We start from the raw sequence: 18,597 nt of genomic DNA, 5'->3' as shown, positions 1-18,597 counted from the left end.
GTATTAAATTTTATTCTTAGTTAGACACTCCTACAACCCCACTGAAATAAAGATGCACTTAAAATTAATGGGGTTGCAGAGGTGTAACTGAAAGTAGAATCAGGCTCGCAAAGTAGAGGGACCTTACTGACAAAGAAATGCATAGTCTGAAATACACTCCATTGTGTCTACACTGTAACCATAATTCAGCTCTGTTAAAGTTTTTAAGATCAGGAGTAAATAGTTCAGAGGGCCTTGTGCATGATTTTGACACTAGTGTGAATTTTACCCACCAGAAATAGGAAGTTTAGAAATGCCAGCTGGGATTTTTCAGGGACTTAGGTGCTCAACTCCCTTTGAAAGTCAATAGGATTTAGACACTTAACTCTCTTATGCCCCTTTGAAAATTCCAGCTGTCACTATCAAAACTCCAGAAATTGTTGATATAAGAAGATAATTTACCTTCCATCTCGGGGGAGGGGAGGAAGTTTGTTTAGACCTGCAGGGTACAGACAACCCCAGAGTTCCTGAGGGGAAGTGAGAGAAGGAAAGAGAAGGGTAAGCCTTTGCTCCACCCCCACTTCACCTAGAACACATATGGAAATTGTCCACTGAGGGATGAGGGAGGGGGTGGAGAGATTTCTCTGCCTCTCCCTGCTGCCATAAACTGGGAGAGTGGGAAAGAGAGCTGATAATCTCTCATGACCTCTCCCCTTCCTGCATGTGAAATCGTCAGGGTTTGCAGCAGCCACCTTGCTGCAGTTGCTGCCCCACTATCCCAGCCCTGTAATGGAGGTATAATTTCAACTGTTTCCAAGATGCTGTGGGTCTGACTGATGGTCAGTTTATGGGATCAGGAAGGAATTTGTCCCATGAGACCAGATTGACAAGAAGGCCTAGTTTTAAGTAAATAAGGAGTAAAGGCAGGAATTTAAAAACTGTATGTTTACAAGTGGAGTTTGTAATTCCATTGCAATTTATGACTGATGTTCACTGTGGGTGAGCAACTCAAATGGGTCACCTCCCAGAGGCAATCATGAGTGGGAGACCCTATTAGCCTGGAAGAAGGGGAGACCTTAAGACCTCATAGACTGAGAGATCCTTCAAATGTACCATCATTCCCCTTTATGGGGGGAAGGGTGAGAGGACTCAGAGAAGGGCTGAATCCTAGGGGTTAGGCAGAAGAGGGCTAACCTTAATGTTTAGTTTTTTGGTATAGAGGCCATTTAACCCTGAACAGGACCCAAATGTATACCTAGTGTTTGAGAAAGGAGTGTATGGTATGTTAAGAGAACGTTACTCACCCCTGTGCAGTAACAGGTTGTTTGAGATGTGTGTCCCTATGGGTACTCCACTGTAGGTGCGGCAGCACCTCCTGAGCCTGGGATGGGAGATCTTCATCAGCAGTGCTTGTTGGACTGCACATGCTTACCTTCCCCATCTCACACCATGAGCAGGATGTATATATAGCACTGGTTGAACCGCCTCCCAGTTCCTTCTTTGTTACAGAACTTATGTTTCAGCTCCAAGGCAGAGGGGAGGAGGGTGGGTAGTGGAGCACCCATAGGGACACACACCTTGAACAACCACAGTTACTGCACAGGGTGAGTAACCTTCTCTTCTTCTTTGAGTGATGTCCCTATGGGTGCTCCACTGCAGGTGACTAGAAAGCAGTGCCCGTAATTGGAAGGCTGGGGCTTTGGAGCAGCATTTACTGCAGATGATAGGACAGTGCATCCCAGTAGAGTATCTGCTGACGCATCCTGAGTAATGGCATAGTGACAGACAAAAGTGTCTGCTGATGCCCATGTGGCCACTTTGCAAATGTAAATTATTGGAACATTATTGAGGAAAGCAATAGAGGAGGAGAGCGAGCAGTTGGAATGTGGTCTAGTTCCAGGAGGAAGCTGTCATTTGTGTAGTTGGTAGGACAGATGTAAACACTGAGAGATACACTTTGAAAGGCATTGCTTAGAGATGGCTGGACCTTTGGATCTTTTGGCTGTTGTGTGGAATAAGCATGGTGATTTTTGGAAAGGTTTAGTTCTGTCCAAGTAGAAAGCTAATGCTCATCTGACATACAGGATAAGCAATGCTGTCTCCTGTTGGTTGCTGTGAGGCTTTGCGAAGAAGCAAGGAAGGTAGATAGATTGAGATGGAAAGAGGATGGTACCCTAGGTAAAAATTTTGGACATGGACATAGCGTAACCTTGTCTTTATGAAAAACTGTACACGGGGGGGTATGCCATAAGGGCTCCAATTTCACCAACATGTTGGGCAGAGATGATAGTGACAAGAAATGCTATCATAGATAAGTGAATGTAGGAACATGTTGCTACTGGTTTGAATGGAGGTCTTGTAAGACAGCATGGAAAGAGGCCAGGGTCCCAAGCAGGGGTTGCATCCTGTATGTGAGGGTAAAGATTTTGGAGGCCCTGTAGGAAATGTTTTGTGAGTGGGTGGTTGAAAATGGAGTGGCCATCTATGTGGCAGTGAAAGGTTGTGATAGCTGCCAAATACACATGGATGGAGCTGGTGGATAACCCCAGCTATTTAAGATGTAAAATATATTCCAGGATAAGTGGTAATGGAGCATTCATTGTGTCAGCCTGATAGGAGGCACACCAGCATTGGAATCTATGTGTTTCTAGTCACGTTACGTCACGTCTCCTCTTCAAGAATACTTGTTTAACTGCTTCTGAACAGGTTATTTCCGAATCTTGGAACCATGGAGGAGCCATGCTTTCAGGTGGAGCAGCTGTGCATTGGGAAGGATGATGCGACCTGCATCCTGAGAAAGGATGCACGGAGATAGGTGAAGAGAGATCGGAGAGCATACTGTCATGCAAAGGAACTAAGTATACCAGACTTGTTGTGGCCAGGTCAGAGCTATACGGCTGTTTGGGCCCTGGAGTACACGAGACAGAGGGGGAAAGGGAGGAAAGGCATAGATTAGCAGAGCATACCACACCATGAGGAATGCATCTCCCAGGGATCCGTGCCCCAGTCCCGTTCTCAAGCAGAATTGAAGGCAGTGGGCATTTTCTGATGTGTCAAAGAGGTCTATAGTGGGGAATCCCCAGCGGTTGAAGATGTGCTGAAGCGCTCATGCATCCAGTTCCTACTCGTGATCATGGGAGAATCACCTGCTCAGTGAGTCCCCAGTGGTGTTCTGGCATCCAGGGAGATATGAGGCTCAGATGGTGATGCCATGTTGGATACACCAGTTCTAAAATTTTAGTGCCTCTGAGCATAAAGAGGGGCTCTCGCTCTGCTTTGCCTGTTGATGTAAAACATGCAGGTGATATTGTCAGTCATGACTCTAATGGTGCAATGTGCGATCAATGGGAGAAAGTGTTGGCAGGCATTGTGGACTGCCTGCAGCTATAGGAGGTTGATGTGCGGGGTGGATTCACTGAAAGACCATCTGCCCTCGATTGTGTGATTGAGAAGGTGCGCTCCCCAATCGAACAAGGATGACTCATGGATGGTGCTGGTTGAAGGAAAGGAATACCGACACAAACATTTTTGAGCTGAGTCCACCAGAGTAGTGAGTCCTTGACCATTATAGACATGGAAAGGAGTTCATGCAGGCGGTGTCTGTGATGGACATAGACTGTATGCAGCCACAGCTGAAGGCAATACATGTGTAAACCTGTGTGTTTTACCATGAAGGTGGCTACCACAAAGTGGCAGAGTAGCTGGGGTCATGTCCTGGCTGAGATCTGGTGGCAGGTTCTGACCTTGGATACAAGATCAACTGTAGTCAAGAATCTGTGAGCTGGGAGGAAGGCTGAAGCTTGTATGATATCCAGTTGTTCCCCGATAAACTCTAGACATTGTACTGCTGTCGGTGTAGATTTCTCCAAGTTTACACAAAGGCTGAGGCTCAAAAAAAGGTCCATTGTAATACGGATGGTGCAAAGATAGTCGGCTTTTGATGGGGCCTTGAGGACACAGTCATCCAAGTATGGAAAGGTGACAACACCCTCTTTGTGTAGGCAGGCAGCCATGATTGCAAGGACGTTGGGGAACACATGAGATGCTGCTGACAGTCAGAAGGGCAGTACCTTGTACTGATAGTGATTGGTCCTCATGATGAACTGGAGTAACTGTCTGTGGGCAGGGTGTACTGTGATATGAAAATACGTGTCTTGGAGGTCGAGGACTGAGAACCAATCCTCCTGCTCCAGTGCTGGGATAATGGTGTAGAGGGTAACAATCTTGAAGCATTGCAGTTTGACAAGCTTGTTTAGGTTTTGAAGGTCTAGGATTGGCTTCCCTTGTTGGATTTCTTTTGGACCAGAAAGTAATGAGAGTAAAAACCCTTCACTCTGTGCTGGGACAGGACTGGTTCTATAGCTCTTAGTCACAGAAGATGATTTATTTCGTCTTGTAGGATGAGTGTGAGAAGTGTCCCTGAAGAGAGACAGGGAGGGAATATGGTGGGGTGGGATAGATAGGAAGGGTATGGAGTATCCTTCCCTAATGATCTCCAGAACCCACTTGTCTGAGGTAACGAGCCGCCATGATGGAAAGAAAGGGGTTAGGTATTCATCAAACTGGTGGGATATGGAAGACTGTTGATGTGACTGAAACAGGGGATGGCTTCTCAGGGGATGGCCTTGACCACAACTTCAAAATTGCTGTTTGGTTGGAGGTGCATGAAAAGTAGCCCCCTGTGGAGTCGCATGTTTGCGTTTGGTAAGGGGCTTCTGTCAATGTTGCTGGGTATCATATTGTCACTGGGGAGCATATTGCAGTGGTGGGGATCATAGAGGAAGTTGATACTTCCCGGGGCGTCTCTTTGGCGCTGGAGTGTAAATGCCCAGAGAACGAAGAATTGCTTGGGAGTCCTTAAGGGAGTGTAGGGAGTTATCTGTACACACCATGAATAATTTGGAGCCCTCAAAGGGTAGGTCTTCAATGGTGGTTTGTATCTCCTTTGGAAAGCCTGAGAGTGCAGCCATGATGCCCATCTCATGACAATGGCGGTTGTGATGGAACAGGCAGAGGTATCCACAGAGTCCAAAGAGACTTGCAAAGCTGTATGGACCAAGATGTATCCTTCACATTTCTGTGCCTGGAGTTGTTCTTTTTTGTCATCAAGAAGGTCTTGACAGAATTCCTGTATTTTAGAGTAGTTGGTGTAATTATACTTGGCCATGACAACATTGTAATTGGATAAATGGAACAGGAGAGTAGCAGGTGAATAAGCTTTGCATCCAAACAGGTCCATCGTTTCCAGCCTCTATCATGGTGGGCATGTCGAGGTTGGTATTGGTGTCCTTTTTCTTGCACGACATTGACAACCAAGGAATTTGGGGTGGAGTGAGAAAACAGAAATTCAAAGTCCTTTGTGGGAACATAATATTTTTTGTCCATCCGCTTGCAAGTCGGTGGGATGGATGCAGGGGTCTGCCAGAGCACCTTGGAAGGATCGAGAAGGGCCTCATTGATAGGGAGGACTATTTTTGAGGAGGATGTAGGCAGGATGTCAAGCAGCTTATTTTATTGGTCCTTCACCTCCTCCAAAGGAATGTGGAGGGAGTCTGCAATCCTGCAAAATAACTCCTGGAAATTTTTGAAGTCGTCAGCTGTAGCGGGTGGAGGAATGATCTCCTCTTCTTCTCCTGATGAGGCTAAATGGAGTGGTAGTGGAATTTTCTCCTCTTGTTCTTCCTCCTCATCCACCATAGGGAAAGGCTCAGTCTCTGGTGGTCAAGAGATCAATGGAGAAGGCAAAGGTGAAGGCCTCTGATTTTGGTCCATGGGAGGCTTCCCAAACTGTGCTCTGTACATGGCCCAAGGATCTCAGCATGGCCAATGCTGAGGGAGTTGCACATGGGGCTGCATCCACTGTGGTCCATACCAGGACCCTTGTCCAATGGTGGGTTGTGAGTAGTGTGTAGAGAGGAGGACTTTGAGCCTGTCTCAAGTGTGAGGGTGGGATGGAGTACTCCTCTTCCTCCTCTGCATCACTAGGGAAGGGAAGTCTCATCCTTGGAGGGGAAAGGGTAGAGTGGTGTGATTTCTGGCAAAGAGGATGGAACTGGAGGGATGTCATGTCTGAGAAGTGGTGACTCAGGTACATCAGAGACAGATAGGTCTTTGGGGTATCTAAACTCTTGGGAAGGAGGGAAGAGCATCATTCTCACTGGCACATGCATCAGTGCTGAGGGAGAGTACATTCTCCTGAGCAGCCAGCAGAAGGAGTTGAAGACTTGCTTGGTACCGAGGGCTTGCTCAGTGCAGCAGACTTGCTCGGAGCCAAGGGCTTGCTCAGTGCGGCAGACTTGCTCGGTGCCAAGGGCTTGCTCAGTACAGAAAAGGACATCAGCACTAGCAGGCAGATCTGGTTGGCACAGTTGGCACCAGTTTCAAAGGTCTTATGTCTCTGTCTCTAACACCAAGAGATGGTACTAAGGGCTGGAGATCTGCCCCGTTAGGGTCTTTAGATGTTTCGTGAGCACTGGTACCGGAGGTACTCAGATGGGCCCTGGAGCTATGTCCCATATCCGAGGATGTCGAGGCAACCAACCTTGCAGGGGATGGCGTTCTGGCAGGTGGGGTCTCAGCAGGTGATGAGGGAGCCTGTTTTTTTTCCCATCAGAGCGAGGAAGAGAAGACTTCCTTTTAGAAGGATGAGGCAAATGAAGGTCAGTAGATGACCCAGTGGAGCGTGAGGGCCATAGAGGGGTAGTGTCTGGGCCAGGGTCCAATGGTGGATGTAGTGATTTCTCCAGGAGGAGAAGTTGCAACCGAATGTCCTGGTCTTTTCTGGCCCTGGTATTGCGGTCGTGGCAATAAGCACACTTTTGCGGGATGTGTCCCTCTCCCAGGCAGTGAATGCACTGTGGGTGACCGTCCATTACCAGGAAGGCAATCTGGCAAGTTACACACCTCTTAAACCTAGGAGAGCCAGGCATAAGGGTGAGGAAAAAGCTCCGTTGTGGGGAAAGGCAGGAAGCAAGAAAAAAAAACCAACTAACTAATGGGGAGGTTAGAGGGCATAAAAGCAAATATATATATACATATAGGGAGAGATCAAAAAGAAAGAACTATTGAAACTACACTAAAACTAACAGACAAGGCACTATCTAACAGGTCAAAAAGGACAAGTAGGCTTTGCTGTGGATTCCATCTCAGACCGAAGGTTGTAGAAAAGGAACTGGGGGGCGGTCAGACTGCACAGTGGTATATATACATCCCTCTCACGGGGCGAGATGGGGAAGGTGGGCATGTGCAGTCCAAGGGCACATCTAATGAGGATCTCTGATCTCAGGCACACGGGGCACTGCCGCACCTACAGTGGAGCACCCATAGGGACATCACTCAAAGAAGAACCCCCCCTTTAAATTTAAAAGCTATTAAAATTGCAGCTTTCTGCTTTAAAATCCATCCCTGGATCCATCCATCCATCCATATCTTTGTTTCATTTTTCTGCATGTCCTAATCACTTAATTCATGACTAACTCATCTTTAACTCATGACTAATTTAAGAAAAATTAAGAGAAATTTAATTCTAAAAGAAAAAGAAAGGAGGCACCAAATCTCAGCAGCCATCCTAACAATATCAGTGGAACAGTGTGGGATGGATATACTGAATGCTGGATTATAAATCAAAGACTTTAAAACTAAAAAGTTTATAGAAATAATGTAATCAGATGCTTGAAAGTCTGTTTTTGTTTATTTTCTAATGAGCCAAGAACAGTATATTCTAATATTGATACATTCTGGGGGCCTGATACAGAAGTATTAAAGTCAATAGAAAGACTCCATGGATTTCAGTGGTCTTTGGATAAGGTTCTATATGAACAACAATGAAATCATTCAACGTTTTGCATGAAATAGATGTACTTACTTTCCATGGGTAATGCATAAATCCATCAAATAGGTATATCTGACTGTATCCATTGTTGGGACTATGAGGTCTTGAATCTTAACATTTTTATCATCACTATATTTAATACTTTTAATGACTTCATTCCAATGCACCCAGCGTCCTTTGCCTTTCAACTAAGAAGAAAAACAGATTTCAATTACAGTGGAAAATATAGTACTGACATTCAAAAGGTTCTCTTAAGCACTTTATTCTTTTACAAGTTAATGTAATATTAAGTATTTCAGGTGCTTATGTATTTATTTTCCTCATTGCACTAGTGATGAGCAAACATTAAAAGGAATGGAGGGTCATTTTAGAAATGGATGTTCAGACCCCCTTCTTTCCCCTATCTCTCTAGGACCCTGTTATCCAGGAAAATACTTACACATGCTTAACTTTAAGCATATGCATAGTCCCATTGAAGACAACAGGTTTATAAACATGCTTAAATTTTAAGCATGTGCTTCCCTCTATATGAAACTCAAAATCTCCAAGGGCCTCAACTGCAGCTGAACTGAAACGCAGCACAGTCTAGACACGCCTTAGGTAGACTGGGTAGACATTTACTAAAAAGCTCTGTTTAGAAAGTCAGTACATTAATTCTTTTTAAAAGAAAAATTTATTTTATTTAATAATCAGTTTATTTATTGTCAACCAATAGTTGTTCATTTACTGCACTAAGGACCCAATCCTGTTCCCATTAAAGCCAGTCAATCTTGCCCCCAAAGGATTCTAAGAAGCTAACATTTCCACCTAGCTGCTTTCTTCTCTCACTTAGATTTTGAGGATCTATTTAAACTACTCTAAAAATGAGCAATCGGTAAGTCTCATACCTCATACATATAGTCATAGACCAAGCCTTTCTCATCAAAGGGACAGTCCCATTTACCCACAGCTGTTGGCACTGGATGAGCCTCAGACTTTCCTGCTAGAATATCCCTCATAAAGACATCAAAAAGGACTTGGCTGTCACCGTCACAAGTTCCACCAATGGACCAAACCATGGAGAAAGCAAAGCAAGCCTGTGAGTACAAGGAGGCAAACAATTACCATTCAGAAATGATAACTACTGTATGGTATGATCAACATATAAAATTACAAGGAATACTATTATGCTGAAAAGTGCTCACGGCGGCCATCATGTGGGTCTTTGAGCCTAAGACAATCACAAACCTAGTTAAGGATAAGCCCCCTTCTTTCAGGTTCAGCAGAAGAAGCAATTAAGCCCTTTTGTATAGTGAGAGAGCTGGAAACAATTGAGGATACCACACAAGGCACTGAGCCATGTGGATTGAGGGATTCTTCGATTGCAAACACTAGAACTAGGAGTTTTGTTTTTGCACGGGGTATGTGTCTGTTTTAGAGGAGAAGGTCAGAAAAGCAACCATACTTATCACTGTAGTATCTAAGTACCTGAATGTGACCTTGAAAAGAAGCAGAGACAGAGCTTCTTCGACACAGAATTCACTACATCCTACTGCACAATTAAAACATGATATCAAATCCCTGATGACTTCAAATGAATATGCGATGCTGTAAATAGCCTCCAGGAGTGAAATTCACTCCCCCTACATAAAGCTTGAGTATTCAGACTCTACATAAGTGAAGTGCAGGGATTTGAAATGTACTCCTTTATCAAGCCAGGGCCAGGGCTCGTGCTGTCCCACAGGAACAATGGACACAACCCTTCATGTTAACTGCGTGGGGCACAACATAGATGTGGATCCATGACCCTGCCCACAGCCCACTCACAGACCAACTCCATAGTGAGCTTCTGAACTAGCCCTGCATTGGCCAGTCTTGAGGCTACTTCCACAGCATGGCTACTCATCCAGCAGAGCCCTTATATGGGCTTAGTCTATAAGGACTTTGTGGTGCTCCTTGCACCAGGGATTAATTTCATGCATGGATTCTACTAAGACCATAAAACAAGTAAGTAAAGCATAAGCAGTTTGTAAATAGCTGCAGATCCCACACATCATTTCAGTCTGATATTCATTTTGGAGCTCTCTATTCATGTCAATCTCTAAAGAACATTTTAAGATTAATGTATGCCTCAGAAATTGCTTTTCTCATACCATGAAACTTCTGCACAATCTGACAAATGCATTGCTATAATATGCACATCATTCTTTCCACAATATGTGATCAAGCACCTGCCTTTAGCTAGCTGCTTGGTCTAATTAAAACATGAATGAGTTAAAACAAAATGTTCTAAATTAATTGACAACAGATAGGAAAAGGGTTGAAATATATCTGTCTAGGTACTTATAAATCCCTTATCATGGTAGTGTTTGAGCACCTCCCAAGTTTTAGAAAAGTAGCAACAGTTTCTCAACTCTCTCTTCTTTCACCTACCGAGTTAAAGTGAACTTGAAAAGTTAGCAGAATGTATGTGTGTGTGTGTGTGTGTGTGTGTACACGAAGTGTATGTATGTGTATGCTTGCTCATGTGTGTGATGCACTTATTGCAGGAAAGCCAAGATGAAAAGATTAATTTTGCAAGAGTCCTGTTACCAATTAATTGTTGTTTTTCTTTTTAAAATACATCCAGTAAAAGACCAACCATAATCCATGTGCGGATGTTTTTGTTGGTAGGATCCTGTTGAACAGTTTGACAAAGTAACATTTCAAAAAGTCGAGTGAGAGACACTACAGCATTGCTGTTGCTTGTGGGAACCAGCTCCTACAAGACACAAAGAATGGAAAATGCTTGATATCACAGTATCAAATACTTCTCACAGATCTTAGTATATCTTTTGGAAACACAGTTAAATTATATTTTGGCTCTAAACAAAAGATTTAGGGGCAAGTGTTTTTCTTTTAGTTTCAAAATCCTTTTCCCTTGTCTTGTCCCTGAAAAGCTACCCTCTTAATCTGTAATATTATGACAATCATGCATCTTTTAAAAAATTAGACACAATGTATATAATCCTATAGGTGCAGCATGGGGAGCACCACTTATTGTATGGCATGTGGGCATCACATAAAATGCTTCCCCTAACATAAAACAATCCTCTTCCCTCCCCTCAAACTTCAGGTGAGATTACTTTTCACTCACTATGATATTGGTTAGCTTTTAAATATCTTTTACCTACAAATTTCACCTAATATTCTTGGTCAAGTTTTCCAAGTTGGGCAAAGTAGTTGCGCTCTCAAAATCAGGTGCATCTGCTGCATATGCAAAAATCTGCCACAACCATCGCTGAGTGTTTTGTCACAGGACACAGAGAGTGGAATGGAAACATCAACATAATTATTGTGGTGAAAATAAAAACAAAAAAATACCTTGCACTGTTGTTTACGAAATCTTAAGGCTGGTGGTATTAACCAGTTCAAAAGTTCTTGCAGTAGATCTTGCTGTTCCTTTTGTCTCAGGGGTTCAGGTAAGCTGTTCAACCAAGAGGTTACAAGCGGCATCCAGCCTAGCTGTAATGGCTCCAAATAAATCATTCCACAACGACTGACTGTAGCTGGCTAAAGAAGAATAGTAAATTCACTTTTAAGACCAAGTCCACGCATCATTATATATTGTATAATTGTGCAATTATGGATTACATTTTCACTGACTACTAAACTTACTGAAGCCTGGGAAAGGTCCATTGTTTCAAAGATCAGACTCATCTGAGCAGACATTTGGATGATTTCCCCACTCATCAAACAAAGCTAAATATGAAGAAGAGTTAATTTAACAACCATGGTTATGAATATTAGCAAAACCTTATATAACAACAATCTTTTTCACTTGTAAATTAATGTGTTTCTATCTTTCGATGATCTCCATATCAAAATGAGTGAAGCTAACAACAGTAAATGGGAAAGACATGCCATTACCCATCGCAACATACAACAATCATTTGAAATAGTAACCAATTTCTATTCTCTTTGGGCCAAATTCTGTACTTTTGCCACTCACTTCATTTGTCTATTAATTGTGGAAATAGAAATTGTAACTGTGTTACAGGACTCAAATGATCTTTCAGACCCTGCTAGAAGAGGAAATCACAGGTAAAGGACAAATATCGGACCTGATTTTTCTTACTTATACCAGCTTTACACTAATTAATATATTGACTTCAGTGGAGTTACTTCTTATTTACACTGGTGCGAGAAGTGAATCAGACCCATTGCCCTTTCTATAAGCTTCACAAAACTACTGAAGTTTTACACAATTATTTTTCAACAACAAAAATATTAATGAAAATGTTTAACAAACTAGGAGAAACTCATGCTTCAAACTGCAAAGTTTCAAGTTTTTCCAGGAAAACCCCATGACAACTATTTTCATGACCAGTGAAGTTGTCTAGGCACTGGTTCTGGACTGCTCACAGAAATTAAAATGTTCAGTTCCTGAGACTCAGCACAACTATAGCACCAGCACCAGCCACAGTTCCCAGCAATGCCACCTGCAAGGTCTACCCACCACTTAAAGTTGGTATCTTCCTGCACTGGATGGGAACAGGAAAGGATGGCAAGGGTCTAACTTGCACAAGGTCGGACATAAGTCTGCTGCAGCCTGTGCTACGAACATAGCACAGGATAGCCTAGTGTAGATACCATGAGACACCACACCAAAATAGTATAGGCTCACAAAGAGACCTCTGATTTGGGTACCTAACTTGGGATACCTAGGGGCTGTTTTTCCAGAGGTGCTGTGCATCTACAACTCTAACTGAAGTCAGTGGGAGTTGTGAGTACAACTTTGAAAATCAGGCCCCGTGTGTCTGAAGTTGGGCATACAAAAATATAGACACCCACAACTGGAGACCATTTTTGAAATTTTTGGTTGTAAGGTTTTCCAGAGAAGAAATATCATTAAACTTCTAGTATCTTTTTCTTTTAAATCCCATTTATAAATTTTGCATTTTTGTGACAAGATTAGAACATATGTTTGATTAGGAAATGTGATCAAATTAAATACCTTATTCTATGATATAAAACAACTAACCAACCAACCAAAAAACCCCCACAAACAACTCTCCTGACATATCTCTCTCTCTCATAAAAACACAAGTTAATCACAAGCCTACTCAACTGGTTCCATTGTACCTCAGGTGCAGGTATAGCTACAAGTGCTGTTTTCTTTTATATGCAGAATTTTGTTTCTTAAGTGGCACAGCATTTTCTTTAGACATTTATAACGCCTATGTTTTACCTTTTTGTTGTCATCCAGCACTGTGTTCATACTTTCTATCCACAGAGTATCAATAGGACCATCAAAAACAACCCATTTGCGTTCAGGTGTCTCAGCTAAAGCAAATTCTCGGAAAGTATTGGCAACAATACCATCTGTCCACTAGATCAGGAAAAAATGGAAACACACATATTTAAAAATTCTAAATCTAAAGTCAATGGGAGTACTTACATGCTTATGTATTTTGCTGGATCAGGGCTCTATTTAGCGCGTGTTAATGAACAAAACAGAGAAGAACAAAGTAAAAACACTAAGAAGTGTTAAAAACTATTAAAAAACTTTATTGACCCTTTGCCAAGCAGTAACAGAATTCAGGGCTTTACAAGTCTCAAGGCTTGTTTACAGTACTACAGTAAGTCGACCTAAGACACACTACTTCAGTTACATGAATAAAGTAACTGAAGTTGACATAGCTTAGGTCGACTTACCGCAGTGTCTACGCCCTGCTGTGTTGATGGGAGATGCTCTCCCGCCGTGCTAATCTACCGGTAAGTGTAGACATGGCCTCAGTTTCCCATTTGGAACAGAAACTGGTGACAAAAAAATCTGGTATTGTCTTAGTGTAATTTGTTTACAAAATATACACAAGTCTTGTTTCCTCAAACAAGGGATGGTAATGAAGAGCACACAGGCAACTCCTTCTTGCAGAAAGTTGAAATAAGGCACCTCTTCCCAGTCTCCAAAAGAAGCCACACTAATTGCTGGTGCCTCTTTATGGCGGGTGTCCAGTGTAGGTACTTGTTACAAAAAGGATACAATTCCCTGATAAACAGGAGTTGGAAGAAGATTTAGGGGAAGGCATCCTGGGAAAAGAGGGGTTGGGACTCCTAATGTCTGGTACAGTGGAGAAAACATCCCATTTTTCCAGAACCCTTTGCCTTCTCACGAGGGGAAGGCAGCAATGTCCCAACAATGGACAGGGACCAGGCTGGTAAGTGGGAGGGCTGATGGGAGCCCTTCCAAACAGGTAGAACTGATTAAGGAATGAACGATGACCTGCACTGTATGATTTATTACCTGGTATTCCCAGATATGTTAAGTGAATAAAGTTGTGGCCTAATTAAACCACATCCACTGCATCTTGTTTTTCTTCCTGTGTGGCCATGAAAAAGCAGCTATCTTGTACCTCCCTCCTCCTCCAAGGCCTCATACAAATTTCATTACTTCACAGACAGTCTCCTCTTCCTGTGTCACCCTCTGAGTTTTACATATTGGAAAACTCTAGACCAGATGTTTGTCCACACAGTTTTTGTATTGCTTTCATTATATTGGTTTAGAAAGTGATATAGTTAAACTGGTATAACTCCCTAGTGTAGATGCAGTTACCTCTGTATAAATGAACTTATATCACTATAGCTCAATCCCATACTTCTATAGAAATAAGCTATACTAGTATAAGTATACTTTATACTGGTATAACTGCTTCCACACTAGGGGCTGTGCTGAGTTAACTACAGAGGAATAAAAATCACACCCATAACCAAAAATGTTAAAGCAGTACAAAAACTGTGTGTAGACTATGCCCAAGGCTGCACATGGAGACCACATGGCCCTGAAAGATGAGCCTGGGGGTCTACCCTGCTTCAGTGCAGCTGCTCTGCAGGAACCTCAGCACCTCTATTGCCATACATAGAAGAGCACTTTAACCCACACAATACCTTCTGTGTGCGGTTACAGCACAGCATCATTAGCTCTTTTTGTAGGGAGTTTCATCCTGAGGATTTATACATCAATGACCCCTAACATGCAGGCCATTAGCACCTTTTGCCATAACAATGTATATTTGCCTTTGGTCCAGTTATTCATAAATTTAAAAAAATTCTGCTCTCAGGGTATATCTTCACAGCAGTTAACTCGAGTGATCAACACCAGGGTCTGAGCACCCAAGTCAGGCTAGCCTGAATGTGAGCAGCCACACTGCAAAGCCATACCCGTGTTACTGTGTCCTCACTAGTACTGCTATGCTCCCTCAGTGTATGCTGGTCAGTTTTCTGGGGGCAACTCCCATGGTTCTTTGTGCTGCAGTAAGCTGAGCTGCTCTATGATTCTTTCTCAATGAATTGTGGGAGAACCTGCCTTTCTGAGTACACCGGGGAAATCATGGAAAAAGTACTGAGTCCTCACTGCAGAGTGGGTGGATTACCAGCGTAAGCAACAGCGGTATCCAAGCTCTAGCCTATACCCCTAGCCAGGCCAGCTAGCCCAGATTTAAAGCACCACCAAACTTAGTTGAGGGAATTGTGTGTTGTGGATAGAAGGGAGTTAGGGGCAATACCCGAATAAGAGCACCTTGCAGTGAAGGCATGGATGTACCCATGCAAACCTATCAAAGCCATCGGGGTTGCACAAGCATAACCAATGGAGGAATATGGCCAATTGCTATACAATATTTTTAAAAACAATCATATAAAACACAATACCTCATGAGATACCATATCGAATTGTCCAAAAAGTTGACCCATGGTAATGGATTTTGGATTCACAGTTCTAAAAATTACTTTTTCTTCTTCACCATATCCACGTTCATTCATAAGGGTTAGTGCATCTGCCAACACCTGTAGAACTTTGGTCTTCCCAGAAAAAGGCTCCCCAACAAGCATAAAGCTATGGATAAAAGAAAATTATTATTAAAAATCTTAACTTCATCAAATATATACTTTATGGCACTGATCCAGCCAATTGGCCTCAATGGGGACTACTCGTGCTTAATATTAAGCACATGCTTAAGTGGATCTGACTCTGTATGTAGCAAAAATTATAGTGTGAAATGTATTACATCATTGATTCAATGATTAGGAACCATGTTTTTAGGAAGTCAATAGAAAAATATATGTGCTTGCACTGTGTGAGCTATTACCACAGTTACCCATACCAATCAAGTATTTTATAAGTCCAAAATAACCAGTTAGGAGTCTAAATGGTAATTTGTGTATGCAAATACTTGATTCGCTCATGCAACTGCATATATCTGATCGTACAATTAAAATACGTAAATGGACCCAACTGGACTCTGTGCAGCAGCAGGGATTCACACTAGCGCATTTATTTGCAGAATTGGGGCTATACTTATTCTCTAATTTTCTTTGCTGTCTAGGAAAGATTATCATAAAAGACAAAGATAGATGAGGAACCTGCACTAAAACAAAAATCTTTAGTCACAACTCAAAATAAGTTTGTTAATTTCATCCCAATTCAGAGTATTTTAAAGGACAAACTAGTCAATGTTTGCAAAGAGTTTTGAATATGCAAAGCCATACATTAGAGCTAAGTATATGTTTTTATTTCTTGAGGTACTATACAAATATTACGACCACATACTTGCTGCTCAAAAAAAGGCAAAGATGAAAATGGCAGAGATCTGGTGGGCTAATATTTTAACACAGGCAAGCTTTTACAGCAACAACTCCTCTCCACAACCTGGGCCCAAACTGCAAACATTAAACAGGCAAAATTGCTACCGAACTCAAAGGGAGCATTGGGACTGCAGAATCAAATATGCCTGGCTTCAGAGATTCCACTTTCTTGGGCACCAAATTTGCATTAAAAATTAGGATATACCAATATAAAAATTCTGCAGCATACAGTGACCATTGGGATTTTCTATATTTGATTTAAATAATCACTGTTTGTCTTTCTTAAAAGTGGAAATGATTTCTTAGTCTATTTCCATAAATATTCTCTATTGGTTATTACAAAAAACATAACTACAACCTGTAGTACTTGTGCAACAGGCACTGGTAATCTTACCCATGTCTAACAATCATCATTTCATAGGTCTGTATCATTTTCTCAATGAAAACTTTAACAGGCTGGATATTATTTATAACACAGCATTCATTGGCACATTCCAGAAAATCCTAAAATCAAAACAAAATAAAACCTTTTCGTATCATAACAGTCTTTAAAAAAGAGTATTTTCATGGTTACATATTACATAGTTTACAACAATCCTTTATAAAGCCATATAATTTTCTTCATGAACAAAAGGAACCTGTATCATTCATCATTCCATATTCAGATTATTGCCTAGAACAACTTCCACCCCACTCTCAGTATGTTTTATTACATTTGTGGATAACAGAATCAAATTAGTTAATTACTGACTCCTCTGGGATTAGGCTAAAGAAAACTAAGACCACGTTACTTCTGAATGAGAGTGTTCACACAGGGATTTAACTAAAATGTTTTAGCTTCACATTTTAACATTCATCTTAACTTTCCTGAAAGTTCCTAAGTAGATATGCCCTGACTAAAGTACTATTTACTAACGTGCAGAATGTAAGATGCTGTAACTTAAAATAAATATTGTTACTTTAGGCAAATATAAGGCTAAGTTTTCAAATTCTCTATTGAGATATTGATGGCCTTTGGTGATGTGTATATGTCTCATGTTGTATATAATAGTGACATGGCTTATCCATACAAAGAAATCCTTTCTATCTCAGAGCCTAATACTGAGGGCTGCACTAGAAAATTAGATTGACCCATCTATGTTGTTCAGGAGTGCAAAAAATCCACACACACTCTGAGCGACGTAGTTAAGGGGAAATAAGTTGCCGTGTAAACAGCGCTTGGTTGATGGAAGAATTTGCCATTGAAGTAGCTTCTGCCTCTTCAGGAGGTGGATTTACAACAACAAGAGAACCCCTCCCATCGCTGGAGTAAATGTCTACACTGAAGTGCTGCAGCTGTAGACTCCCTACAAAAAGAGCTAATGATGCTGTGCTCCCTACAAAAAGAGCTAATGATACTGCACACAGAAGGTATTTTGTGGGTAAGGAAAACAAAATCTTCACCTTCTTTATTGAACATCTGCCTCTGCTTACACCCTACCCACTCCAATTACTGTATTATGGAAGGTAATAGAAGACAAGTATTTCCCCTTCTGCCAAGGTTGTGCTGGTGTATTGAAACATCCCACATGGTTTACATTATCATAATAGAAGCATGTGCATTTCATGAACCTACAATAAGTTGGATTTGTAGCAGTACAACCTTCCAGGTTCACTAGGAATTTCAGGTTTCCACAAAATTTAGAACTTCAAAGTGAACTTGTGTGAAGTCTTTTGGGAACAGACATCTGGTTGACTCCCACCTGCATTTTTTTTCCCCTTTGGTGGGAAGGAAGGGGATTGGGAGGCCAGCTACCTCACCCAGTCCCTGAAAGAGGAAGAGGGCAGCCTGGCCGTCTCTGTCCTCACCATTCCACTGCAGAAGAACAGGAAGAATTAAGTAATCATGGCAAGTTTCACCATGTCTAATAACTTGGAAAACCCCAAAGGCTAGGGAGGGGACCAGCAAGTTACTCACAAAAGACGCTAAAATCCAGGGAAAGTGGGGTGGCTTTCATACTAGTATACATCCAAAAAGGTAAGGTTTAAGGTAAGAGGGGTCCTCGGATTTGTTAGGAGCTAAGGTATAAATGGGCCAAAACTACAAAGACAAATACAGATCTGCAAATGATGAGAGACTCAAGGCTGGTTTTGGGTTCAAAAGAAAACCAAGTAAATTTTGCTTGGTACAAATTCCATTTCACAGG

The 18,597-nt window shown here is 42.0% G+C and overlaps 1 protein-coding gene across 1 annotated transcript in view; it reads right to left on the bottom strand.

Annotated features, from left to right (window-relative positions):
• The window catches only part of DNAH12 (dynein axonemal heavy chain 12), a 175,116-nt gene that overhangs the window by 95,881 nt on the left and 60,638 nt on the right, over window positions 1-18,597 (bottom strand). Inside the window, exons 30-37 of the mRNA XM_074957725.1 lie at window positions 16,806-16,915; window positions 15,479-15,662; window positions 13,020-13,160; window positions 11,447-11,530; window positions 11,153-11,341; window positions 10,431-10,550; window positions 8,698-8,886; window positions 7,844-7,998 (exon numbers count right to left, since the gene is read on the bottom strand). Of these exons, the coding sequence (XP_074813826.1) occupies window positions 7,844-7,998; window positions 8,698-8,886; window positions 10,431-10,550; window positions 11,153-11,341; window positions 11,447-11,530; window positions 13,020-13,160; window positions 15,479-15,662; window positions 16,806-16,915 (1,172 nt within the window). The remainder of the gene's footprint in view (window positions 1-7,843; window positions 7,999-8,697; window positions 8,887-10,430; window positions 10,551-11,152; window positions 11,342-11,446; window positions 11,531-13,019; window positions 13,161-15,478; window positions 15,663-16,805; window positions 16,916-18,597) is intronic.

The sequence above is a fragment of the Natator depressus genome, chromosome 7 (genome assembly GCF_965152275.1).
Source record: "Natator depressus isolate rNatDep1 chromosome 7, rNatDep2.hap1, whole genome shotgun sequence".
NCBI classification, from domain to species: domain Eukaryota; kingdom Metazoa; phylum Chordata; order Testudines; family Cheloniidae; genus Natator; species Natator depressus.
This window is presented reverse-complemented; position numbering and strand designations above follow the sequence as displayed.